The sequence below is a fragment of the Betta splendens genome, chromosome 11 (genome assembly GCF_900634795.4).
Source record: "Betta splendens chromosome 11, fBetSpl5.4, whole genome shotgun sequence".
Classification (NCBI taxonomy): Eukaryota; Metazoa; Chordata; class Actinopteri; order Anabantiformes; family Osphronemidae; genus Betta; species Betta splendens.
Genome location: NC_040891.2, coordinates 6513795 through 6541318, shown reverse-complemented (window position 1 = coordinate 6541318; position 27524 = coordinate 6513795). Strand labels below are relative to the sequence as shown.

Sequence of the window (27524 nt, the reverse complement as noted above, 5' to 3'; positions counted from 1 at the left end):
CCATTACAAACAGAAGCGGCGCCTCATCTGCTCCTAAATTCATTCAGGCTGTTAGGCTATCATCTCCAGTCAAAGAGGCTCGGGGAGGACAGACGTATTCAGAGATATACAGCGCGCTGAATGTTGTTTATACCCAGACATGAAATTACCTGTCAGTTAGGCTTGAAAAGGCAGCCAAGCCATACTATTCTAATCACCCTGGAGGATGTCAAGGAACACCGTCCTGCCGGTTCCTTTACTGACACTCTGGCTGATTTCTGAGAGACTCTGACAAAAAATGTCACCTAGGAGAAGGTCCAAAAGCTGATTGAAGTGTGTTACCGTGACACCATACATGCAATCTACTCTATACATGTGTGCGTGTTTGGTAGAAACAATACAACCAATAGAATTTGCGACCATGATAGAAAGTGAATATGAGGAGCTAAATGGAGCACAGACATAGTCAGTGAGATAATGCAGTGAATGAGATGCTGGGAAAGCAACCAAATGGAGGCCCTGAAATAGAGGAGCTAAACAAACCACAGCGCCTCCCCAGTATATTCACAATGCTATTAAGACACAGAAGTAGGTCAGACACACTTTGGAGCTAAAAACTGAAACTGGTTCAGATTATCAATGCAGCAGACAATAGAGACATGACTGATGAATACTGTATGATGATATTATACAACGCAATGCTGCAACACGTTAGAATATTATAACAAATGCTACAGTAAGTTAGTGATACACTGTAAAGCAAAGGCAGCAGAGAACATTGCATAAAATTAAAACTGGAAACAGGCATTTTAAGCACTTTAGAGGAGGCTGTTTATTTTACTTCATTTTTTCAGCTGCCAGTTTCTTTAATAATTTTTTTTTATATATTAACAAAAATAACATTCTATACTCACCAACACACAGGGGCAGGGGGCTGTCCCATGCCCTCCTCTCTCCCCTCAGGCAGGTGAGCACCTCGGGCCCTTTCAGGGTGTAGCCTGGATCACAGTTATACGACACAGTGCTCCCTGCAAAATGACCTTTGTCTTCCCGCTTGTAGCCAAACTGAGGAACCCCTGGGTCCTCACATTTTACCAGCTCGAAGCCTTGACGAGAGAGAAAGAGAAGGGGAGGGTGAAGATTGAAGCGTAAGTGCAATGTATATGGGGCAGTCAGGATAAAATACAGAATAGACACTTACAATCTATACTAAACTGCGCTTGTTATGTAAGGGAGTATATGTAAGGAACATATAGAAGTATAGGAGACAGCATCGCTTACTGGTGAAGTGGAGTTCAAAGCCTTTACTGATGTTTTCTGCATTGCTGATGAACTCCAGCCACATGGAGCTGGAGGTGGAGTTCAGCATGGTGTCCAGCAGGTCGCTGCCAGTAAACACCCCCAGCAGACGAGCCTTATTACTACTGCCATCAAAGACCTGGAGTTGGGAGAGAGAGAGAGAGAGAGAGAGAGAGAGAGAGAGAGAGAGAGAGAGAGAGAGAGGAGGCATCTGCTATAAGATCGTGGTCACACAGACATGCTAACGAGGCTGCCGGGAGGAAACGTCTCCCCGCCACGCGCTCACTTTAAGCATGTCATCCTCCTCCAGCCTGAAGTCTCGCGCGCGTAGCTGGATGCCTTTGCCAGGCTGCGTCTGGATGGAGTAGATACACTCATGGTTGTTGCCGTAGTAACCGGGGTAGTTGGGCGAAAGCAGCACCCCTTGCATGCCAGTCACGGACGAGCCGCATTCAGCTAGAGGAAAGGAGAGGGAGCAGAGAGAAGACGAGGCACGCGGAGAGGACGGGAGAGGAAGGGGACGGTGGTGATATTGGGGGGGAGAAGAGGACATGTCAATGGCTATATGCTTGAAACTCTCTGAATATTATTCATGCTGTCATGCATAGGAAGATGAGGGGCGTAATGGGAAGGGGAGTGTGGTCGCTGGCTATACTGTGACATCAGAATCAGAACATGATTAACAGAAACTTAAGCCAAATTCATTTGAGTTTATGAATTAGCTCAGAAAAAATGTTAAAGTCTGTCGATAGGGCTGCTAACAAGGGTCTGTGATTTACCTGTGTGTCACTGGAATCATTAGGATACAATTAGCATTCACATCGACACACAAACGCACCTTTTAACATTCACGGCGTCGTGCATTCGCTGCACTGACCTAAATCGTCAACCTGTGATGTTTGTCGATCATCATCAACATACATCAGTAATTATTAACATGTTCCAGCTCTTTAATGTCGTCCTCGTTAGAGCTGCTGCTTCATGTAATTTGGACCAAGTCAAAAAGGCTGTTTCTGGGAAGCAATCCAACGGAGAGACAAATCGTGGGTGGACGGAGAGACGATAATTAGGAGAATTGAAAGGGAAATGCTTTGTCTTCTAACATCACTGAGAGATTTGTACATTTCCTAGTGGGTGGGTGTGAGCGGAAGGGCTAATGTGGCGGCCCCGGCTCCGCGAGGGCATCGAAGGGGGCGTGAAGAAAGACAAAATAAAGCATGTGACCACCTACCAACACACCTTGGCAGAGGGGAGCTCCACACCCTCCTCCTGCCCCCTAAACACACCACTTTGGCCGGACCCTCCAGCCGGTAGCCGGGAAAACAGGAGAAGATGAGGGCGTCGCCCACGCCATACTGCAGGCCCTTTCTCGTACTGTAGGGTGGGATTCCCGGATCCTCGCACGGCTCCAAATCATACTCTGGAAAAAATAAGAGCATTAACATGTTACTGGGAGCTTCAGCATCCTTACGTTTTCACACAGTGTTGCTTCTTTCCACGTTTAATACATCATGAGACTAAATGTCAACTAATAAAACTGCTTATATTTATTTGTTTTCTTGGTATTTTAATTTGAAAGGCAGCTTTATTCCAATATTCTCCTTGCTATGAAACAGAAGGAGGTAAAATGATGCTCTCAGCAGGCAAAGAGCCACCTGGGCTCTAAATAATTGTTTTATTTGAAATTAATGGATATGCTTGATGTTAATTATTTCATTATGCACATTTAAATGCATTCCACTCCATATTCCTAACTCATATACTTATTGGTGATTAGTTATTCTCGACTGGCGGCCTGCTCCTGACAATCCATCATCCTTTAGTGATTTGAATGAATAACTCCGATCTCACCAGAGAAGGTGATGTTGAATCCCTCATAGGAAACGGAGAAGTCGGACAGGAAGCGGATCTGAGCAGTGTAGTTTCCAAACAGCCCGGCGCTGAGAGGCGGAGGCAACGTGGAGCCCGTCAGTCTCCACAGGGGCTGAGAGAAGCTCCCATTCTCCGTTACCAGCAAATGGTCGTGAGGGCTCTCGAGGTGGAAGGTGTGAAAGGTGAACTGGACACCTGAGCATTAGAGGAGGAAAGAGCCAGTGAGTCAAAGTGAAGTCTTCATATGACACCTAAACAAATACTGTAATAAAAAAACTGGAATTGAGCCACTGAGCAGGAAAATTATGACACTAAGTACAAAGTTTTGCCGGTTTCCTTTTCAGATATATGTCAAACACATTATTATCCGTGTCATAATGTGCACAGCGCCAATTCCAGGTCTTCCTCCCACACTGCTTATCAAATACATTGCACCCACACAGACTGAGAATCTGCAAATAAGCCTGTGTCAATTTGATGTAAGCGCGCCACCAAAGGTGACATGACTGGAGAGCCGTCCCGTGGCGCCGTAGCCCTAGGCCTGCCTCTCAGCGCTCCAGTCACACACAGACGGCTCGTTGGGCAAAATAAAAAGAGGCCACTCGGTGGCAGGAAGTAACATCGTAAAGGAAATTGAATTTGACTGCCGCATGTGTTGACACGGAATGTCTGCGCTAACCTTTGCCGTGGGAGGTCTCGATTATCCACGTGCAGTTCAGGTTGTGCGGGTAGAAGTCCGGGAAGCCGGGCGACAGGATGGTACCGACGTTGCCCTGAATGTAACCCCCGCACAAGGCTGGAGACACAGGGTAAATAGAATTAAACAGGACACGGATGATGGGAAGAAATGAGAACAGAGCGGAGGAAACCGGAGAGGCCAGATTTCCCAAAACGTAATAAACCTGGTGCTGCATCCACAATGGGGGAAAATGCATTTTTACAAGAGGTGCCCTTCAAGATGGCTTAAAAAGGAGGGAGTTGTATCATCAATATCATTGCAGAGCGGATAGAAATCAATACTGTGCTTAAATATAAAAGCATTTACAGATGAGGAAAAAGGGGGAAGCTTACGGCCGCACCCATAAAACATTTATGACGGAATGAGGCAAAAGCTCCAGACGAGTCTAAAACATGAGTTGTGGAAAGAATCCTCCCACCTGTAAGGGTTTTACAAATCAAAAATATGCTATGAACGACTCCCAGGTCAGTACTGTGGAACATACCATCACAGCTGGGCAGGGGGCGGCTCCACTGGAAGTTAGGTTCACACTCCAGAGGCTCTGGGTCGCTCAGCGTGTAGCCGGCGTCGCAGCTGAACGTCACCAACGCGCCCACGTAGAAGTCGTTGCCGTGCCGCTGGCCGTTGACCGGGATGCCGGGGTCCACGCAGTGGTCGGACTGCAGCTGCAGGGCTGCGGGGGAGTTCACCGGAGAAAGGTTAGCGCAGGTTAGTCTGTGGTTCTTAAGGCAGAGACATCTTATGCCATTCACTTTCTAATTACAGGTGCACTTCTGTTCTACTGGCTTCGTGGTGAAACTGAGACTCCACAGCTTTTAGTAGAGTTGTGATCCAGGCCTGTAAGTGCTACAGCACATTGAGTTTCCTCCTAATGGATTCCACACTATTAGGGTCCTGGCATCGTGGATGAACTTTTTACAGCATCGCACTTCCTTTCCTGTCTCTCTAAAGGAGTGCACGCTTCGTCTACAAGTCCTTACTTTCATAGCGGATGCGAAAGCCGATGTCCGAGTGGCTCTTGTCCGTGGAGAACAGGAGGTACAGGAAGTTGGAGGTGCTGATGAGGAACTGTGGAACCTGGGTGCCCTGGTAACTGCCAATCAGAGGCGATGAGGGGAACCGTCCGTCACGCACCTCGAGCACGTCATAGTTGACCTCTGTGCGGAACCTGAGGACAGGAAAACATTTGCATTGTGTGTGATGACGATGAATCAGGGTCAGTATTATGACTTATGTCATATAGTTTATAGCTAGATGAACTGTGTTTTATTTACTACTGAAAATTTGTGCAATGGTATGAAGATTTGTTTTTAAATATGGTCATTTTGTACTGTAGCTTTTATAGAAGTTCAGACAATGGAAGGAATACATCCAATTTGTGCACACTGAATATTCGGACTATCCTGAGATCCTACACCTCAGTGAGTGCATCCCTGCAGCACGTGTGTGCGTGAGTGAGGTGTGTGCGACGTTGTTGCCAGAGCCACTTCATCTTCAAAGCCACGAATAAAGTGTTTAGTTTCAGAGCTACGCTGATTAAATGAAGCGGTTTGTGATATTTTATTTATGTTACATAAAAATGAAAAAGCAACAAACATTTATGTCGCATTCATTTTGCATGGCGTGGCATGGTGGCAGGAACAAGGGGGAGATGGACACGCGAGACTGAGCTTTAGTGGAAACGCTAATCTAGCGTTTGATCCCGTGACTGCATCGCTCTTCCTCTCGCTCAAACATCAGGACAAATTACCTTCTCTCCAATCTCGCTGGTTCCCCTTGAAGGACCAGATCCGCTCTCACACTGTACACGTGTGCATTTACATATTAGCTCGTCTTGGCTGGCTTTCTCCGCCCGCATGTGCATGCAAATGATGTATATTCAATGAGTGGACATTCAAATGGAAGGATGTAGCTCTATTAATGAGCACTTACTAAATAAAACATAACGTCACCCTACTTGAGGCTCTACATTAACGTGCATTGCCCAAAGTAAGTACTGTAGAGTTAGTAGAGAGATGAATGAGAAGCCATGCTGAATAGTGTGAGAAAGTGAAATCTGAGGAAAACTAAGTGGCCTGACAGGAAGCCGCTTTCCGGGCGCCTCACTTGTCGAAGATGATCTTGATGGGGTAGCCTGGAGGAGCCTCGATGATCCATTCACAGTTAAGGGCCTCCTTGTAGAGCTCTGGCCAGCCAGGGGAGAGGATGATCCCGCTGGGAGCCTTCAGATCCCCTCCACATGGGGCTAACGGGGAAGAGTAAAAGCAGAAAGAGATTGAAATATGCAAGTCCTCCCCAGCTGATATATGACTGTGTCCGCACATGATTCCGTACATTAGCCAGGGCTCATCTCGTTCCTTTCACTGCCGGGGTATATCTAATATAAATGGAGAGCGGCTCACTTCAAGGTGAACCATTTTCCCCCCAGTAACGCGACGCGTGCGAAACACAGGACGCGCGTGCGGCCTTTAATTTCGTCATCAAACCCATCCTCCAAAAGGCTCCGCTCTCATCCTCATCAAACAGGGAAAGCGGAGCATCTTTGATCGCCGGCACAAAAGACACTTGAGCGCGTCGACCCCCCCCCCCCCCCCCAGCGTCACTGGTCACCTTGCCGCGCAGCTCTCCGACGCCTATCTTTAACCAGGAGACGCAGGCTCCCATCGCCGGCTCCCCGCTCACTTTGAAGTGGAATGATTCAATCAGCCAACTCAGCACACTGAAGGACATCTACCAAACGCATTGCGCTACAGACCCAGCGCTGTGATAGATGGTCCCAGAGGAATACAAAGCCGGGAGGAACGACTGTTTCTCTTCTGCGTATCGCGAACAGTGAATCTGACGACATTCTGTCGGATGTTGAACAACTTTAGCCATTTTAACCAGGCAGTTTTTATAATTTCTGATGGAAACGGTTTAAGAGTTTAAATATCATTCAAATTATTTCTTTATTATCCATTTCAACAGCGGTATAACACAATCCATTCACATCACACTGTGACGCGCATGAAACCTAGAGGCAACATGGAGGCGAGCGTTCTGCCACATCATCGGTTTATTCAACAGTTGTAACGCGCGGAGAACACAGCGGGCGACTGGCTAACGAGGCGCTAGGCCGTGGAACGGCTGCCTTCGGGAGACGACGGCGTCTCCTTGACGACTCCCACCGCCCGCGCTCACCTTCGCAGCGGGGCACGGCGTTGTCCCACACCACGTTGCCGTCCTTGAGGATGCAGGAGACGGTCTGCGAGCCGTGCGTCTTGACGAAGCCCTCCTCGCACAGGAAGGAGATGGAGCTGCCCAGCTGCAGGCTCTCGCCGAAGCGCTTCCCGTTGACGGGGACCCCCGGGTCCGGGCACTCGTTGTGTCGAAAGGCTGCGGACGGGAAAAAGAAGAAGGCGACGACGCCATCGCAGTATTGACTTAAGCAGTCAGTGATTACACGGAGAATTGCTTCCATAACTCCCGAAGCTCTTTGTCTGATAAAATTAAATGTTTTCGTAGAAATTAAGGCACTGATTGTCAATTAGCTAAATAACATTTTAAAGGAGCTTGTTCCATGTTATTCTGCTGGCATTAATCTGTCTAGATCTGTGAAAAATACACTTCTTCCGATGAAGATTCTAAAATAATTACCCAAGTTTTCTAGACTAACGCAAACTTTTCTTTTTTCCTTCCGCGATCAGCATTCGTCAATGCCAGCGTTTAACAAGAAGAAATTCGTTTCACTTAGTGAGTCACATTGATTCACCCCGCTGCAGTAATTCTAGAGGGCGGGAAAAAAAAAACACGCCGCGCGCAGATCGTCGGCGCCAAATGGCACCGCTGAATGATATGTGGAGTAAACAAACGAGCGGAACTGTTTTCATACATCCTCAAAACTTTATCTATCAGACTCCTCGATGAGACGGAAGCGCTCAGAAAGGCCACGGGAGAAACAAAGTCACGCTAGAAGAGGCATGACCCTGGAACGAGGCGAGTAAACAAATACATCACCCCCGCCGCTATCTCGCTCGCTCGCGGCCGCGTACGCGCGCGCAGGTACGGCGACACGTGTAGGTGTTGATGGATCCCTCTCCGGTGTCTATCGGACCCAAACAGAGTGCCGAGCAACGCCTCATCCATCACAATCATCGCATTTATTAACGCGCTAAGAAATCCACTCAATACAGTTTGGCATGTCCTTAATTAGCATGAATGATGTAAAGTGTCTGATCTGCCCCACGGCCCCCGAAAAACCGCGCCGCGGGTGGATGACACTGTTCTCCGGAACCAGGCGTCGTCTTCAATTAGCCGCTCTTGACACGCATTCAACGCGCAGCGTTGGTTATTTATTCATTCGTCTAACGCGCTAATTAATGCGTTACTCGCCATGTGTTGTCCACATGCTGGCTTCACAGTCGCACCTGGGCCGGGACGAGACGAGCCTGCCAACGAGGCGCAGCCACGGCCCCGGTGCATTCTGGGAAGCGGCAGACGTTGGGGGCAGGGCTTCACTCCGGCTACTGGAGAGTTTCATGTGAGGCGCCATCTTTTCAAACGTCTGCGATGTTTTTGTTTATGTTATGTTCAGGTACATTTACCGTTAAGTGTAGACTTCATAGAGGTTTAATGAAACTGAAAATGAAAGTCTATTTCAGGTTCTAGTTTCCCCATTATCGCCGTGCACTTTACAAAAGTGCCTTTCAAGTCTGATGACTGTTTCTAGTTGGGTGATTATTGAAACAAACTTTGAAGAGGGACCCTTTGTGCGCAACACAGAGATCTTCATAGGGGGAGAAAAACGTTTCACCACATCATAATTACTTTTACGTTCATGCTCGATGACAAATAGCAGCACACACACACACACACACACACACACACACACACACACACACACAGTGGAATAGTTCTGGTGCCTTACAGTATGTTTTGCCAGCATGCAGCCAACATGCACCGCGTCACAGCATAAACCCCTCAGGAGTCAGCAGCAGCCCAGAATAGAAGGTAATGAGCAGTGCCGCTGTCAGGTAGGGATGCTGCATCTCTGTTTGGCTTTTATTTAGACGTCTAGTCTCCATTTAGACAGTAAAGACAGCCTTTTTGTCATCCTCTGTGTACATTTGCATAGAGTGTGAAAGGAACACGTCGCTGATGGTTGGAGGAGTTTATGCAGCCTGTGGGAGGCACGTATAGTAGATACTGTATGGCGAATGGTTCATGTGGTCCCATGAGCAAACCCATTCACGCAGGGTGGGCTCCTGTGACCGGCGGGGGGGCGACGCTTACTCGTAAATGTGATGTTGAAGCCTCGGTCCGTGTAGGTGTGGTCCGTGAGGAACTCCAGGCGAGCCACGTGGGCACTGGTCGTGATTGGGGGAGGCAGCACGTCACCGGAGAAGGTTCCCAGAATGGGCGACTCGGCCTGACGAAGGCACAGACACGCTACCATCAGGCGAATGGTGTCATGAAGTTAAAAAGGAGGCAAATTGTCGTAGCATGGCCGTGTTCAGACAAAGGTTTTTAGATTGTACACATAATCACACAGGCCGACTTTCCCTCTGACAAGCGCAGTGAGTGATCGACAAGTCAATAGACGAAGTCGCACAAAGAGCCATTCAGAGTGGCTTCGGAGCTCATGGCGCTACCTTTCCTCCGTCCTTGATGGAGAGGAAGTCAAACTGCTTCTCCATGCTGAGGTCGTTGAAGGCCAGGTTGATGCGGCTCTCCGGGTTGGTGATGATCAGCCACACGCAGTGCATGTTGTTGCCGTACTCTTGGGGGTAGTTGGGAGACAACAGCACACCGGACGGGGTGGTGAAGTTGAAGAAGCAGGAAACTACCGGGAGATAAAGAGATGGAAATGTAGAAGAGAGAGGAGGAGAAAGTCTTATAATGGTTTTTTAAGTACAAAGTCTCTTTACCGACTACGCGCCATTTGATTCACTTCACATCTTGAAGATGATGTGCAAATGGGATCAAGTTTCTCACATAACAAAAATAAACTCTTGGTTTTTACTAAGACAAAATCTCACTCCATTTAAACTGTAGTGTGGCTCACTCCGGTTAGAAATGGAGCCTGAGCCTCGGAAAATTACAAAACATACAAGCCGAAAAATTGTGTTCTCAATCAATGGCTTGGGGGAAAAAAAATCAAAAAATGGGCTCATCTCCAGCACCAACTACTCTCAAGACTGTCTGACTGAGGATACAGATGGTCCACAACCTCCAAACAGGTATCTGCTGCGCGAGTCTTGTACCTTTCTGGCTTCATGCTACACTGGCGCATGTAAATAGAATGTGCTCTGACATAATTGGTGACATTCTGCCTGGGCAGCAACAGTAATTAAAAGTCACTTTGATTTAGGATTAGTCATTTAAAATTAGAATACGGCACAAGCACCGTGCTCATTTGACTAAATGGGTGTATAAATAAATATCAGCGAGACCCAGTGCACACGTAAACAAACAATTAGTAACCGAATCACTGGTCATCACATTATCCTATTAACATTATCAACTTCAATGACGAAGACGCGCACGTTGCAGCGAATCAGCGCGGGAGAAGCAGTCTGTTAAATGTGAAGGAAACAAACATCGTTTCCCCGCATTATGTGGCCTAATTAGGTTTCGTGCCAGCAACCTTTGTGGCATTCAGCTCCGTGATGTTTATCTGAACGCTGCAGCTTTTGTCCATGCTATTATCTTATCAATAATACAACAGCGGGCATTAACTGCACGATCAGCTCTCTCTCTCTCCCGTCTCGCTCGCCCCGCAAAGCTCTCCCGCTCTCCAGTGTTTGTCATCCACATTGTTAATTAGTCAGTAAGCCGTCCTATTGTTTTAAAATCCACGGTCTCTGCTCGGCAAACTGTAGGGATAATCTGACCATTTATTATGCAGCCCCCCCCCCCCAGCGCTGTACAAACAGACGCATCGTTGTACTCGTGGATCCACGCGACGCCCGACGTCGGACTCACACACGCAGCTGGGCTTCTTCGCCGACCACTGGTTGTTCTTCTGGCAGGTGATGTTCTTCTTCCCGACCAGCTCGAAGGCGGGCAGGCACTCGAAGAACAGTCTGTCCCCGTGACGGAAACCCGTCCCCTCCCGCTTGCCGTAAGCCGGGATTCCAGGATCGCCACAGCTGCCTTGCTCGATTTCTGGGCAGGGACAAAGAAAATAATGCAAAAAACATGACGACCTTCTTGACTGCCCTTAGGATGCACCACCATGCATTGAATTAAACAGTCAGTTGGAAGCCCATTTGCAATGAATGATCAATAATGACTGCATGTTGAGCAAAATGACCTAATTAACCTTGTTTCGTGAAAAAACACATCATGACAATAATATGCACTAATATCTAATATCAATGTTTCCTCCATGTTGTCCCATCTTCGGTTATTGTGTGATAAATGTTCTCACTTGCTTTGGAAGCTGACATGAGCACATTCATGCCTCACACACACACACACAAACACACACACACAAACACACACACCAATTTCATTACTGTGGGATTTATGCAGGCCCCTCTCCCTCTCTCTCACCGACTCCTCTTTCTGCTTTTCTGAGGCTGCGGATTGCAGATGGGAATGCTGAGGCATCCTATCGGGACATTTGAATGGGGGAACATAGAAAGCGAATAAGATCATCCATCCAGGAGATGATGGCAGGGCCTAATACGGTTTTAAATCGCACCAGGGGTGATGCCGGGTATAAATCCACACTCAGCCCTAATGATGATCATCATTTAGAACACATATTTAGAGCTCACTGTTGGATGTATGGCTGTCCTGAGGCAGCCTCATTCACAAGACAACTCATTGATCTTACGCGGAAGTCACCTTTAAAAGGGGGGGACGCTGGAAGCAGGTTTTAAGGTGAGCCTCAGAGCGAGTTGAGACCTATACTTTGGCAAATAAATGAGCTTTTGGAGCGTGCATATGCTACTTGTTCTACAGTACATGTGCTGCATAAACGTAACATGAGCGGGTGCAGGAATGAATGAAACGGCGTCCGATTCTCATGAATAAAGGATTAGATGCAATGGAATGTTTGTGGTCCTGTCTGTTTGCCATTCCAGATCGTAATGGAGACTCCCGTTACTGTCAACAACTACTCCGTCGTCTTCCGAGGCCTGTGATGAGAGAAGCAGGGAGCAGCCACCTTTACTGGTATAGTAAAACCCTGTATGGTCTCAGCTGCTCTCTGAACAGACACTGAGAAGCACAAAGGGCAGGACATCTGTGTTCTCGGCGTCAGCTACAGTCCCGTCAGTGCATACATTTGCATATCGCCTTAAATAAATCCAAATGTTCAAACTTTAAGCCTACACAAGGTCATTTTACAGCGTTTCAGTGCGACTTCAGCTCAGGCAGGGCGGATTTGCCCATGTTTGCATCTACACTTGATGATCGGGCTTAAAAACACAAGCGGTTGAGAATGCAAATTAGATTTTGGGCGCTCCAATCTGGTGGGTGAAGTGGTTCAGAGTGTTTCTTCCCCTTCATTAAGTCGAACTCATTGTTTTAATTACACTTTGGTGCAGCATGCGGCTCCACTCTTGCTGTTATTTTTACAGATGGGGAAATAAGCATTCGTGGGCAAGGGAGCGGGCTCGGCCCGCGTCCGCGGCGTAAACAGGCGAATTAGACGGGAGGGAAAGTCGAGTAAAGTGCTCTGCTCCTCCCAGGCAAACTCACTGTGGTTCGTTTGTGTCCCTTCACGCATACAGTAAACAGGTGCATACAGATGTGACTCCACAATAATGTGCAGCCAAGCACACACGTAGACAGTTATAACAGTACAATGCACAAAAGGGTGGACCAATAAAAAAAAAACACAAATCTAAATCTGAAGTAGTAAAAAAAATTAAACTATGTAAGAAAAAAGAACCTTGCATCACAAGTTGTGACGCATGAGGCAATATAGGATAATATTTCATAAAAAGGCTCGACTGTCAGTTCAGTTAGTAACAGTTCCTCAAACCAGTCAAACAGACGAGCGCGTCCTCGTTTGAAGCGCTCTCACCTTCGTAGGACACCTTGAAGCCGAGCGAGCCGCTGGTGTCGTCCGTTTTGAAGTTGAGCCACATCTGGTGGCTGGTGCTGACCACAAGGTCTGGAGTCGTGGTACCAGAGAGTCTACAAGACAAAAAAGAGAGCAGGTTGTCTAAGAATAGCCCTCTTTGTGTAGTACTCTGCCTTTGAGGTATATTTAGGAGGAGCGAAAGGTGAGTCAGTCGCGGAAACTGAATCAGTTATTATAAGCGGGGTTTAAGCATTCTGAACTTTATCGTCACTTTAATTTTTTTTCTGCATAATTTCAATTTCACCATCATCAAACAATTACTGGAGTTACATACGAACCTACCTGATGTGTGTCATCAAGGAAAAGTTGGGACTGATTTCAACCTAACGCTTTAATTCTAAACTGTTGAGGGACACAACGTAAGAAATGAAGGCAAGATCAGTCAGTGCCACAGAAGTAATTTAATCCTATTTGAATAGTAATTCCACCCAACACTAATTAGGAAGCGTGGCGCTGCAGAGTAAGTGATTAAGGCTTCTAATTTTAGTGACGGCGGAACTGGTGGGACTGGTGAGGAAGGTGTGTCTGCACAGGATGGCCTCGTGTTTACGACCTTTATTCGTCGTCTTGTTTGTGTGTGCGACGTGGTGAGGTCGCCAATGCACTGCAGTGAGTCCTAGGAATTATCCTGTCATTTTTTTCCCGTGACTTTATTGAAGGAGGGTGGATTCGACGTGCGACTCATTGCCTCTTAGGCGTCGCATTTATGACCGCGCTGCTGTAAGGATGTGTCCCTCCAACCTCAGCACACGCTCGTCTGCACCACTGACACACAAAAATATGGCGCCGGGTTGAACTGTGTCAATAGCTGCAGTAAATCCTCTTCCCCCAAAACCGTGTGTGCACGAGCGCCTCAAGTCTCAGTGATGGGCTCGCTCGCTCGAACGGGGGGAGAGAGAGAGAGAGAGACCCTAATTAAACAGATTAGAGCACACTCTGAGTTTGTGTTTCAGATGCACCAAAATATTAAAGTGAGGACAATCATCAACAAACTCCTCCTATTTGAACTTCTCCGTCGTTTATTCCCCTCCTCCTCTCACACCCAAGCTGTGTGAAGCAGCCTGGCATGAAAACTGATCTATAAAAACTTTATTAAGGTGGTAAATTTGAGCACAATTAATAACAACATCCTGTGAATAGTTATGGAGCATCTGCGGGCGTAAACTCCATTAAGGGATATCAATATGCATTTGGCAGCGCTGCGACACATGGCTGTGATCTTGCTTTTAACACTGGAAGGAGTGATGATTGACAATGTGGTGTGGCATCTATATTTCATGCACTACTGCATCAGGTGCTGATGAAATGAAAGAGAAACAGCACAACAGGGAAAAGCAGCTGGAGGGGAAAGGGGGGCGCTGCCGGGTGCAGGGAAGTGGGGAAGGAGGAGAGGTGACTGTGTCATAAGAGGTGAGAGAAGGCGCGAAGGGGGGAATTTAATTACATGGAACACGAGAGGCTAAAATGAAAATGATTGCTAGAGATGATAGCGCCGGGTAAAAAGCCAAAAGAAGTTAGGGAGCGGAGATTAGAGGTGAAAAAGATGGAGGTCGAGCGGGTCACTCACACGTGGAAGATGGTCTTCTGGTCCCCCACCACCTCGCCGTCTCCCACCGTCAGCGTGTCGTAGCCCCGCTCCAGGTCAAAGTCCTCGAACGTCAGCTTGATCACCTGGACAACAGCGAGCACATCGCCGCGGCGACCGTCAGCGGCGCACGCTCCAGTGCCCCCGACACCGGGTGCGGAGGAGAGAGCCCTCTCCATCTGCGGCTCCCCATTACGCCGTCCGCCAGTCCGTCGTCTGCCGCCCTCTGCTGAATTCCCGTCTGCCGCGTTACGGCGTGCGTGCACCAGCTGTGCACGACATCCAGACTTCCCTGTTTATTTACGTCCTCCCTTGTCAACGCCTAACATACAAAATATGGCCTCGCCTGGTTGTGATCACAGCTCCTGCCGTGCTTTCTACTGGTGTGAATCATACACGCATTTAGTCCATATAGACACGGAGTTTGGTCACTGTGCTGTATATGTAGTGTGTATATGTGATTATGATCTTTCATGCATTTATTTAAAAGCGTCTGCATGACCTCCGCTCACCAAATCAGCAAGTTGCAGCAGCATCGACTTAATGCACCATAGGTGGTCACAGAGTAAATATACTGTAAAAGATGAAACTTTTTTTAAAAAGACTGGGATTTTAGGGTTCTGTAATAATATGTATCTGTTGCCTTTTAACTTTTGTGCCACAGGTTTTGGACAGCGGGTGCTGCGCCCGGCCTGATGAATTCAAAGGGACAGCTCTAATAGAGACAAACCCACGATTTGATTATGATACTGTAAAATGATGATAAAGGCTAAAAGCATCGCATTAGAAGAGACTAAAACCTAAATAAATCACAAGCAAAGCGCGGCCGCGCCGTCGTCGCCTACTGGTTTAAATTGACTGCCACGGATTTCCGCCAATTCATAATGTTTTCAGAGGGCTGAGACAGCAAGACCTAATGAAAAAGCTTATATAAATGCAAATTGCATTCTGTCCTATGTTAAACCCTGCGCCTAATGAAAATTGCCAAGGTGGAGAGAGGAGATGGATGGCGCGCAGGCAAAATAGGTCAGATCGCTCGATAAATAGAGTTTCATAGCACAAAGTCATGTCCCATCTGTCAGCCAACAGGTGAGGACAGTGGGGGAACGAATAAACAAAAAAAAATGGGAAAAAGCAAAGGAACTATATATATTTCATATTGTCTGCGATCTCTGAGGGCAGCGGTGACATCGATGTCTGGCAACAGAGGCGCTGACAGATAAACACTTGAAAGATTGTCAACTAAAAACGGCCGCAATCAGCGCCCGCAGGTTATTATGAAGGAGCGGCGTTCGACGGGAGCCCACATTAGTCATGATGTCATGGGGGTGAATTCAGGTCTAGAGGAGCTCTGTCACCCCCCCCCTTCCTGCTCGGTGCTGTTCCGCCCCAGTCTCCCGCCCGACCCAACGTCTCCCCCGGGGCCGGGCCCGTGCTCGCGGGCAGGAATAGAAGCCCATTACGTCCCTAAACGGAAAGAGCAGCTCCGCTCCATCTTCATCTGGACCGGACGCGGAGCGGGAGACGGCCTGTCTGTGCTGGGTTCGACCCCCCTCCCTCCTCCCCCGCCTCGTCTTTCACCCCCGCGTAGGTAACACTTGTAAGTATTTTGCTCAGTTTTGTGTTCGGCGTTCAGAGAAGGAGATTTGGCAGGAAAGCAGCTGGGTGGCCTTGAACACAACACCAAAGTCAACGGGCCGAACAGAGCGGCCGTGAGGCTTTCAGGGCCTCCTCTGAGCTCGCGCTCACATCCTCGTCCGTCCAGCTCGCTCTCTCGCTCCCTCGCTCGCCCCAGGTGCTTCTGAAGGCCTCCCTCCCTCCCAGGGAGCTTCCGTCGCGAACAAATCAAAATCGATCCGCGGCCACGAAATGAGCCACGTGCGTTCTTTGGAGTCCCCCCCCCCTCAACGAAATCCAAATGCGCTTCGTTTTTAGCCGACGGCTAAGCGCTGCGCGGGCGGCTCACCTTGGACGCGTCCGTGGCGGCGATGACCCAGGTGCAGTTGGCGTTGTTGTCGTACTGGACCGGGTAGTTTGGAGACGTGATGACGCCGCCGGGCCCCCGTAGCTGACCGCCGCACATGGGCGCTGTGGAATGAGACACAGCAGGTCAAAAACCCACACCCGCCCGATCCCACCGGAACCAGAACCCAAACCCGATGTGCTGTCGGTTATTGATACGATCCATCGCTCACACAGTATATTGGGAATCACACGCACACAAGTCAAAAATCAAACATCGGGCTCTAACTGAACGAGGAGGCGATGGGTTGGAAAAGCGAGCTTTAAAGGACAATGTGACTTTTCTTATCGGCGCCTGAGGGCGTCTGCTAGGAGGAATTGTTAAACACCCCCTTAAATGAAAGCAGAATTTCTAATGAGCACTCTGTGTGTGCGTGTACACATGTGGGGGGACAACCCAAAAGCATTTGAAAGGGCCGGAGCCCGCTACCCTGATTTTAATGAGTTACATCTCAGACAGGTCCTCCGGGTCCCTTTCTTTTAAGCCCCACTTACTGGCTCCATGCTCCAACTCCCTCCCACCAAATCACCCCTATTAAAATGTAGAGAGAACTTTGGCAAAGTTAAGGGGGAAATAAAGTAATTAATATGAGTTGTGCTGACAGTGAGGGTGACCTTAATAAAAACAATACATCAGAGCGAGAGTCCACCCCTTTAATTTTTTTTTTAAATGTAGGGGCTCATCATGTGTGATACACTCCACCGTGCGACAGAGCCGACAGCAACTGAAGACAATGACGCCCAGTGTCACTAAATGGAAAGCCTGAACTGAGAAGACACCAGAGTTTCATAAAGGAAATGAATTTGCAGCCAAAGATGAATTCCCTCCGCGCTAATGATAGTGCCGTTGAATTTAATGATGACTAATGCTAATTTAGGATACAGATCTTTAATTATTACCGGATGATATTTAATCTTCATTTAAACAGTGGGGCAGAACAAAGGCACAGTAGCAAAGGTTAAACGAGGATGATGGATATTTTTAACGGGCATAAAAGTGACATTAATGCGGACGCTGTGTCAATCTAACGTGTCTTTTCACGTTTGAAAAGGATGTTTGGTCCTGGTCGCTACCAAACATCAGCATCACTTTTAAAATGCAGGTGATTGGTGGTTTGGATGAGATGGAGCGCAATCAATCGCTCTCACTCATATAATACGTCTGAGATCACAGCCCCTCTGCTCAGTGCTGTGATTTGATTTTGCCATTATTGAATCAGTCCAAGGGAAAAGGAGCTGTTGTGGAGCGCTACGTTTCTGAGTGCACGTGAGCTCAGCACTGATGGAGCCGCTTCCTGACAAATCTGTGGGATATGAGGGTCCAGCGGTGGACGGAACTAACCCTCACATCGTCTGCTCTGAACCGGGGCAGCAGCGCAGCAAACACGGAGCTGACATTTATTATGAAGTTTGTGAACCCGCAGAACGGAGCGGCGCTCTATTCACCGCACAGGCGACACACCGGCAGTTTATCCCAAAACGAATTTTTGGTACAGATCACGTTATTATTTTTTAATCTTGTCAGGTTCCGGCACTGTTTTTAGTTTTATTTTGAAGGCACTTTGTTGTTCTGTCTCATCATCATGTTTTGGGTTCCAGTTTCCGCTTCCTGTTTTAGTTTGATAGTTTCCGGTTTACCAGTCCATCACACTCACGCTAACCTTACTTCCGGTTTTCAGTTCACGCACCTGTTTTTCATTCATCATTACTCCCCGGACATTTAAGCACCACCTGTCACCGTCATCATTTGCCAGATCGTTGTTTACTGATTCCTGACTCTCACGTTCCCGCAGCTCCTTACCGACCCTGTAAGTCATCGTTCTGTTGTTGACCACTGCCTGTTTATGACCTGTCTAAGCCTGCCGATTTGGATTCTAAGAGCTGAACCTTTTTCTTTGATATTGGCCTGTGTATGACCCGGACTGTTTTGTGACTTTGATTTTGGGAATAAACCCTCATTTTTCACCGACTACGTCGTGTCCTGGCGCTGTGCATTTGGGTCCTTTATATGCCGTATCTGACAAATCTATAGTCTACTGAAAGTAATGTACTGTAATAACAACTGACATCCAGCACAAAATCAGCATGAAACAATGGGAAGCAGAGAAATGTCGGCCAGAGGTCGAATAAAAAAGAAAAACAAAAAACAAAATTAAAACGCCTCCTATGTAAAAACACCTCATTACACACACACACACACACACACACACACACGCACACGCGCACACACGCGCACACACACACACACACACACACACAAACACACACACACATACACACACACACACACACACCAGCCCTTACCTCTACATATGGGCCGGTCGTCGCTCCAGCCAACATAGCTGTCAGTCACTTTGAGACAAGTGATGCTCTTTGAGCCCTGCAGTTCATAACCTTCATCACAGGAGAAGTGCACCGTTGCTCCTCTCCTACAGTCGGACGGTATATAGGAAGACACGTCAGAACCGCTCCTGTGGAACTGACTAAACTATTAAGCAGTGGGGGGGGGCAAATGAGGTGAAAAAGTTTCCTAGGCAGCAGCCACAGGTTGGATTTTAAACTTCCTGTGCTGCTGCATTGTGGGAGATGGATGTTCCCTATTTATCAGCGTTACAGTTGACCACTGATAGAGTCAATGAGTCTGACAGGAACCAAACGCTGTAATCCCACCGGCGATGTCACCATCCCACAGAGGCAGCCTATTACTGAGCTCCAGCTCTGGGGTGTTTGTTTCAGTCTACACGTTTCTCCATTTGCATCGGCTGCGGGGACTTGTGGCATGACGGCAGATAATGTGATCTATGCTAGGGCACATTTCAGGATGCAGTCCTTTTACCAATATAGCATCCAAACAGTGTCCACCAATAGCAGAATGCTCTCACGGCACACTGCGATTTAAACAGCACTGTGGATAAAAGGGAAGATGAATAAAACAAAACCTACTTCTGGAAGAAAATCTAAAACCTAAGCCAAATATTACATAAAACCATGTAATCAGTCACACGGCACCTACGTGACGCTTACACAAGGTAATAAGGCCTGGAGGAAGAAATTAAAAGCCCCAGAAGCATTGTGCTGAAGTTATTAAGGTATATTACATTAAAGTATAAGTACAAGAAGCAACATCACAAAATGACAAATTAAACTACGGAATATAATATGCTGCATTTACAAAATTATATAGTTAATTAAGTCAATTATTACAGTGATCATTAAAGAAGATAGATGTCATAAATCTAGTCGCACAATCTTTTGTCTATTAGCTGCTTTTACCTGAAGTCGGAGCCTTTTCTTTTTCCTCGATCTGGGATCCCGGGGTCTGGACACATGTTGTGTCCCTGCGCGACCCCCATTTGAGACACTACTCAGAGATGACAGAGACAAAAAAGCATCATTAATGCATCAATTTTCTTCATGAACAGCCCCTACGTAATAAACAGTTGAAAGTTAAAAAGCCTTCTGAACTTAAAGAACGGCAGAAGACAGACTTTCTTCCGGCGCTGCTCTGTTAAATCATGTCACTGGGTGCAAAACAGTTGATGATCAAGTGCCAGAAGGGGTCAGATAAACTTGTCCAAGCAGCAAAGCGTTTCTGACTGACGGGACGGAGGTCAAAGGTCTGCAGAGCCGGATCTATAGGACACCTGCTCACTGGCCAGGACAGCGGTGGATTTAAAGTAGAATCAGAGGTAATGAGGGGAAAGGGATGAAATAAGAGTTTGGACAGATGCAGAAAAGTATGCGATTCTACTAGTATGTGACTACATGGATACAGAGCATCGCATCTTAACAGGAGTTTGACTTACTTCAACTGTGAAGGGAAAAATCAAAACAGCATGAAGAGCTTATGAACTAATAAAGATCCATGTTAAAGTTTTAATCCATTTTACAGTTTATGGAAAACATCCAAGTACCAAACTTTATTATTTCACTCTGCCTGACTTTGTTTTAGGGATCACAGGAAGTACGAATGGGCGGAAATGCTGCTGAGAGGGAGATAGAGAGCGGAGGAAGGCAAAGGGGAGATAAAAATGTTTTAAAGCAATGCAAATTAAAGGGAAGAAGAAAAGAGTGATTTTATCTGAGAAACATAAGAATTAAGAGAAAATGATGAAGTAAAACGGGGATAAAGCCTATTGTTAATGGCCTTGAGGCAGGATTACTATTAATACCCTGCTTTCGAGTTCAACAGGTTGTTCTTTAAACCCGTCGACATCCCCGTCTCAGTGCCACTCCAGTCAGGTGACTCACAGATGGAAAGCGGATGAAGCTTCAGACAAAGCGGGACCGGATTAGGACGGAGCGAGAAGGGACGAAAGAGCAGTCGGTGCAGCTCCAGCAATGACTGGTCTTCTTCAGCCTTTGAGCGTTTGTGTTAGTCGTTTATTGACGTTATGCAGCAAATTTAAGGACTCACACACTGATATCTTCTGGTGGTTGTCTTTGCTGGGCAGCATCTTCACACCTCTGGACTTCAGCTCAGACATCTTCTTCACTGCAGGGAAAAACCAGCACAGACACGTCCGGTAAACGCAGCTCGCGCCCACTTCGAACCCGCACCCTTCAAAAACCGTACGGCAAAAACGACTCAGCTTTTTAATTGGTTCAATCGCGTACAATACTTGGCTGTACTTTTCCACTGATTAAAGAAGCTCAGCAATGCGCAGCTTCTTCACAATCTTGCAGGAAACCACATTATTATTTGACAGTATGGATTAGGAGGCAGGGCATGTGAGGAACAAAACCCCCATTACTATTCAATAAAAAAGACGAGGTCTGAATTATTGAGTTTTATTATAATTACAGAAAAAAACTAAGTCATCATAGCAAAGTGTGCGGCTGATCTAAATGCATATTTATTCAGCAATTCCAAAAGCACCATCAGCATTATCTGCGCCCCCCTCACACTCGTCCTGTCTAATTACTCTGACGCCTCCCGACAATGGAACCTCTCTTGTATTTGCACAAACGCGTTATGATCTTGGCTGCATTTTTAATCCGACGCTCATCTGAGTCATATCAAAAATGCTGTTCATTATGCATCCGGATAAAAAAAAAAACACGCTTTAAATCACCTTTTTTTTTTTTTTTTTTTTTTTTTTTTTAGATGTGTTAGCGATTAGAGAGGAGGAAAAAATCAAATGGTGATGATATAAATCCTGTTTTTGGCTAACTCAGTTATTAGGTGCGGGGATTGATTAGGCGGGCCTGTGCTGTGTGTGCGTGCGAACTAATGAACAGTGAAGATGAAAAGCCATAGAGCCTGTGAAAATATTCCATCTTTACTTCTACACTTGAGCGTGCCACTGTGCTGCAGTGCCATGGGAACCGTCATAATGAGAATAGCTGTCGGGGCTCGGAGGATGCTAGACATGAAGTAGGTGTTTAATCTAATAAAGATATTAGTCTCCAATTCCCCACCTTTCTGTGTAATGTGGTTCAACAGCATCACGCACTTCTTATGAGCTTGAGCCTAAAAACTGGACCTTGATGAAGAAAGAATATGAACCCACCACATGGCGGAATATTTAATTAAACTCTCTCTGCGTTTGTATTTTTTCCTCTCGTCTCCTCGTCGGAGGTTTCCAGCAGGCGGACGGAGGAGAGTTTTACCACCAGCACTGGAACGCAGGTAAAACCTGTTGATCCTTCTGAGGAAAATGTGGCCAAGCTGTTTTATAATTAAGGAGAACACCCCTTTGCCTCACCTTGATACTGAGCGCTGAAACCCCTCAACCTGTGGTTTCCATCGGAGGTGAAGTGCAGTCGGAGCCAGTTCTTGCTGCTGATGATGGGAGAAGGCAGATTGGGACCAGTGAACCTGTAGACGGAAAGAGAGAGGAGGCCACGTTGAACCATTACACATTAACACACACCTGCTCCTGTCTCTACTGCGCTCACAGAGAATGAATACACAGAAACCAAGCGCGCCATCGTCTCCTCCTCGCTTCAGGGAAGCAGCTCTGGCTCGTGCCGCTCCTCTGTGATATAAACAATTATGCAATAAATCAGATTTCCAATAAAGTCAAGTGCAATTGCAGACAATATATTGTAGTTGGGGGCAGAAACTGCCAATCCTTCCACTGATTGTCTTGTTTGTTTATGGTAATTATACTAATGTTTCAGAATTAATGTGGCCATAAGTTAAGCACTGCACCTTTAAGCTCTATTAGAGGGATGGACCGATACTCAGGGGAAACTTTAATGTTAATGACTCTTAACCAAAATGTAGCCCAATAAAAAGAGGCGACCAGGATTGACCAGCGCTGGCATTTGCACAGAGGGAACACTCCATTTATTGCAATAGTGAATTATACTTCACAAACAGCTAACAGCGCCTCCTGATCTGTATGCTAATGGGGGCTGCTGCTTACCAGGCACTTCTTTAGCTTTTAAAGCCAGAGCCATTTAGGGACACATTAAGTTTTATCTTGACTTTGACTAACAAATGCGGCGAAACACGCACACACACGCACGCACACACACACACACACACACACACACACACACACACACACACACACACACACACACACACACACACACACACACACACACACGAACAATATGTTAAACCCAAATCTCCCGCACACGCCTGTGCGAGTTCATGGAGGAATTTCCAATTCCCCAACAGCAAATTACATTTCCCCCACTGGGTCCCACCTCATTTCAACCTACACGTCTGCTTTACTCCACAGAGATGCATAGTAGCAGAGCACAGACACCAGATCATGTACGTGGGACAGATGTGCAGAAAAAATGGACTCAAATTGAAACGCAGGATCAAAGTAAGACAAAGACACATTAAAGACTTAAGCAGCAAAAAGCAACAGGGAACTTAAAGCGGAAAATGCACTACTTTACAGAGACCAACGGGCGCTTCGACAGGATTAGCTTTTATTTTGACGAGAACAGCTCCTTTCTGCTCTGCACTGAGGCCACAGCATCGCTTCGCTGTTGCTCAACTTGTTAACGAAACCGGACACAAACTCAGCAGGAGGGTCACGGCGAGACACGGCGAGGGTGGAAACACATTAGAGGCAAGGAGAAACTGAAGGGAGACCGCACACGAAAAAGGTTAGCGATTTGACTTCACCAAAGCAAACAGGCTTTGAACGCAAGTTCAGATGCTCTTGCTGCAGATGGCTTTTAGAAACAGGGAAACCATTACACAAAGATGCTTTGAATAAAAAGCAATCTGAGATGGAGCCAGCGCCGAAAACCACAAGATTAAAAAACTGACCTCAATCACAATTAACCAAATGAGTTTTTTTTTAGTAAAAACTAGACAGTAAATAAATATCAAATGAAATATGAGGAGAAATTTTATTTGGACACAAAGTCACCTCCACCTTTCCTCACTTTTCGGTTTTACATTCTAGGTTCAAAGTGACCGTGAGGAGCAGGAGGAAAACTCCTGAGTAGGCTGAGGTCTCCTGAAGGGTGCTGTACTGTAGCTACTCCTCTTGTTCCTCACTGGGCCTTCTCACTCGCTCTCTCTCTCTCTGTCTCTCTCTCGCTCGCTCTCTCTCTCTGTCTCTCTCTCGCTCGCTCTCTCTCTCTTTCTCTCTCTCGCTCTCTCTCCTTCTCTCTCTCTCTCTGTCTCTCTCTCTCTCGCTCGCTCTCTCTCTCTCTCTCTCTCTCTCTCTCTCTCTCTCTCTCTCTCGCGCTCACTTTCTGTCTGGCCGCCTTCGATTTTATGTGGGATTGTCTTGAGAGTGCAGCGCTAAATCATTTCGTTTCCATTTCCAGGCCCCAAAGCTCCACGGTCTGAGTCGGACTTTTGAGAATTGTCGGAGGAACGTTATTTAGGGCGAGGCAAGGACGCTGAACCACACGTGGACGCACACCGACAACAATCTGCTTCATTAACATCTGGGGTTCCACTTGCAGAAACCTGAGGAACGTCTGCCGCCTTTTCAGGATCTTCCGACCTGAACGCGTCGTTTTGTCTGCTTCACATTCATCATTTCGTGTCATCTGTTTTCAAAGGGCAAGGTGTCAAATGACTCGATGCATAATCAGCAATGGGCGGCGTTTGGGTGTCAAAGGTGACCAGTTCCACATTAGGATCAAACGCTTTAAATTGCACTTAGGCAAATGAATTCATGGAGATACAGTATCTGATGACTATACGTGCGCTCGTGTGTGGGCGCCGCGGTGAGAGAGGCCATTTTGGGCGAAGCAGGCCCCTGTTAATTGCAGCTACTTAGGCAGATCAATCAGAGATCTGCTCAGTATGCAGGTCCTGTTGCTTCCAGCAGACGGAGGGTCACGGTGTCTTTAAAGCCAAACTTTTAATATTTTAATGAGGCTGTGTGAGTTATAGCGCGGGGCGGCCTCTCCAGATGCACGCGCAGACCCGCCGCCGCAAACGGCTACGCTAAAAGCCCATGTGCAGATGCTAATAGCGTCTCCCACTCCGTCACTCTAGCTAAGCCACGCACACACAGAGGTAAAACTAATCAGTGAGAAAGACCCTTAAGTCCAGAAAGGCAGTATTAAAGCACGGGTGGTGCAGCTGGAGCTGTGACCTTGAGACGGACCGAGACCACACGAGCCCACGCGGGGCTAAGACGAACGGCCGAGGCCACCACCTCCCAACACGGAACCCACAACACTGCTCATTCATTCCTCCAACAAGCACCCAGGCAGCAGAAACTACCGCATCAACCCTGCGCTGTGAGGTTGGGCCAACGTGTTGCGAGAGGCCTCGAGGGCGTCTCACGGGATTCCGCCACACTGGACTGAAGGTCTAGGTGCAAAAACGAGCAGAGGCTCAACCAGTCAAAGTGCAGATCCATCACAGTCAACATGCTCACTCTTCCCAGACTCACTGGTCCAACAGAGCCAGCATGTCTGCTCCTCTTCCTCTCCCCTCGTATGCATTATTCATTGAAGGACCTCTGGCCTCATCAGAAAGCCTTGTTAAATCTTGTGAGGGATTCGCTCCTTCCTCTTCCCACAACTCATTTTCTGCCCTCACAGAACATATAATATGGACACTGATCGGAAGAAATTTCCTTTTGGGTAGAAAAACATACCAGTCTTCGTCTTGACTCCTTCGAACCTATTGCCCATCTTAAAGCTGATGCTGGAACGCACTCGAAGCTGGAGGAGAACTTTCCAGCAGCCGCACAAGTCTCGAACTGAAGAAGTGTGCGCTGATTTTTCCTACAAGGACATGACAAACTGTGTGTCACGTCTGTCAGGGCCATCAGCATAGCTTAAGCCCCGATTTGTCAAGCTGACAGTGGGAGAGTGTGTAAAAAGGGACTGACAGGTAGAGGGAAGCTGCGAGTCGGTCACAAACCGTTTCAGAAGGTGCTGTTTCAAAGGACAGCTGTTATCCAAGCTTGAGCTAAATGGCAGCCTACAGTGTGTTTATGCAAATGAAGCAAACGCTAAGTACAGAACATCAAACCTGTCGATGGAGTTTGCACATTCACCGAATCATCAAATAGGAAAGAAATGGACACTTTGCAAAATGCAAATAACAGCGGCACAGTCGGTGCGGAGGCTCAATTTATGGAATTAAAGAAGTTAGCGCCCCTTGTTCCACAATTGATCCCAGCGTCAGTGTGATTTATGAATCCCGCTCAGAAAGTGGAGGTTTTGGGTTTTAGGCAAAGTCACGAAGAGCAAAGTAATAAGACCGAGCTGCCATCAAATAGACTGTGGAACAGGGCTGATAAGGAAACCACACGGAGCCTAATGACTTACATTACTGAGCGTTTGTGCTCAACAAAATGACCTACACTGGCGCAAATTACTTGTTTGAGTGAGATGAAGACAAAGACAATTACTGACGTGTGACGCTTGTGGTTGTTCTGTCCGTTTCCTCCCTTTGGAATGGTTCTAACGTGGCACTTCTTGGCCGGTGCTACCAGTGAACGGCCACACACACACACACGCACACGCGCGCACACACACACACACACACACACACACACACACACACACACACACACACACACACACACACACACACACACACACCGCTCTACACAGCTCAAAACAGTGCGCGCGCATACATTAAACGTCCTGAGTGGGATTAATGGTCTGCGGGCCGTGTGAGATCGGTGGTTAACGGGAGAAAAAGCAAATGAGTTTCCAAGGTCACTTTTAAAAAGCAGCAGAGATAATTGAGCCCTCCCTGAAGATCTATCAGACACAACAATAAACAAACGCCAATAATATCCTAGGGCCGATTACGGCGACTCCATCCTCCATCACAGTGACGGTGGGAAGGACAGGTAGGACTCAAACTCTGGGCGGTTCCTGCCTCTCGCTCGTCCCTCTCTCTCTCTCTCTCTCTCTCTCTCTCTCTCTCTCTCTTTCTCTCTCTCTCTCTCTCTCTCTCTCTCTCTCCCTAAGCGATTAGCTGTTCAAAGTGAGCCTTAGACGACGCAGTACGTGAGGTGAAGCCACCGTAACGATGCAGAACCTGGCAACGCTGTCACATCATCCAAACACACCTGGAAAACTGAATTCTCTTGATACCAGGGTGTCCTAAAATAACCACATTGTTATGTTGTGAGGAGAGCGGCTGCAGGGGTGTGTGTGTGTGTGTGTGTGTGTGTGTGTGTGTGTGTGTGTGTGTGTGTGTGTGTGTGTATGTGTGTGTGTGTGTGTGTGAGCAAAGCACGCTTAACGCCCGATGCTGGTGCGTTTCTAGCGCACTGACTGTAATGAAGCCTTGTGAAACCATCTTTTGTTCCAGGTAAAGGTTACAGCACGGGCTCCACACACACACCATTATACGCTTGCCTCCCAAGACTACTGCTGGTTTCAGGAAACGTCAAGTATATGCATATTTTTTTTATCATCATTTCTGGTTCATGTGGCCATTAAATGCTTGCATGATTTAACATCGGCCCATTAGTAGCAGCAACTTACCGGCATTCATAAAACTAATGGCATATAAACCTGTGTTGCCACACAATCTG

General features: G+C 47.3%; 1 protein-coding gene across 4 annotated transcripts in view; it reads right to left on the bottom strand.

The window, feature by feature from the left end:
* csmd2 (CUB and Sushi multiple domains 2) overlaps window positions 1-27524 on the bottom strand; it is a 148169-nt gene that overhangs the window by 62384 nt on the left and 58261 nt on the right. For 2 of the 4 annotated variants that reach the window (XM_029166976.3, XM_029166977.3), the window contains exons 6-25: window positions 22284-22396; window positions 20993-21070; window positions 19849-19936; window positions 18880-19004; window positions 16520-16641; window positions 14536-14639; window positions 12909-13021; window positions 10853-11035; window positions 9520-9710; window positions 9161-9296; window positions 7070-7264; window positions 5996-6134; window positions 4870-5057; window positions 4374-4562; window positions 3830-3946; window positions 3130-3345; window positions 2510-2698; window positions 1565-1734; window positions 1261-1417; window positions 894-1085 (exon numbers count right to left, since the gene is read on the bottom strand). In XM_029166976.3, coding sequence (XP_029022809.1) covers window positions 894-1085; window positions 1261-1417; window positions 1565-1734; window positions 2510-2698; window positions 3130-3345; window positions 3830-3946; window positions 4374-4562; window positions 4870-5057; window positions 5996-6134; window positions 7070-7264; window positions 9161-9296; window positions 9520-9710; window positions 10853-11035; window positions 12909-13021; window positions 14536-14639; window positions 16520-16641; window positions 18880-19004; window positions 19849-19936; window positions 20993-21070; window positions 22284-22396 — 3005 coding nt within the window. Of the gene's footprint in view, window positions 1-893; window positions 1086-1260; window positions 1418-1564; window positions 1735-2509; window positions 2699-3129; window positions 3346-3829; window positions 3947-4373; window positions 4563-4869; window positions 5058-5995; window positions 6135-7069; window positions 7265-8260; window positions 8436-9160; window positions 9297-9519; window positions 9711-10852; window positions 11036-12908; window positions 13022-14535; window positions 14640-16519; window positions 16642-18879; window positions 19005-19848; window positions 19937-20992; window positions 21071-22283; window positions 22397-27524 lie in introns of those variants that run through there. The other 2 variants (XM_029166978.3, XM_055512646.1) reach the window with 2 other exon arrangements.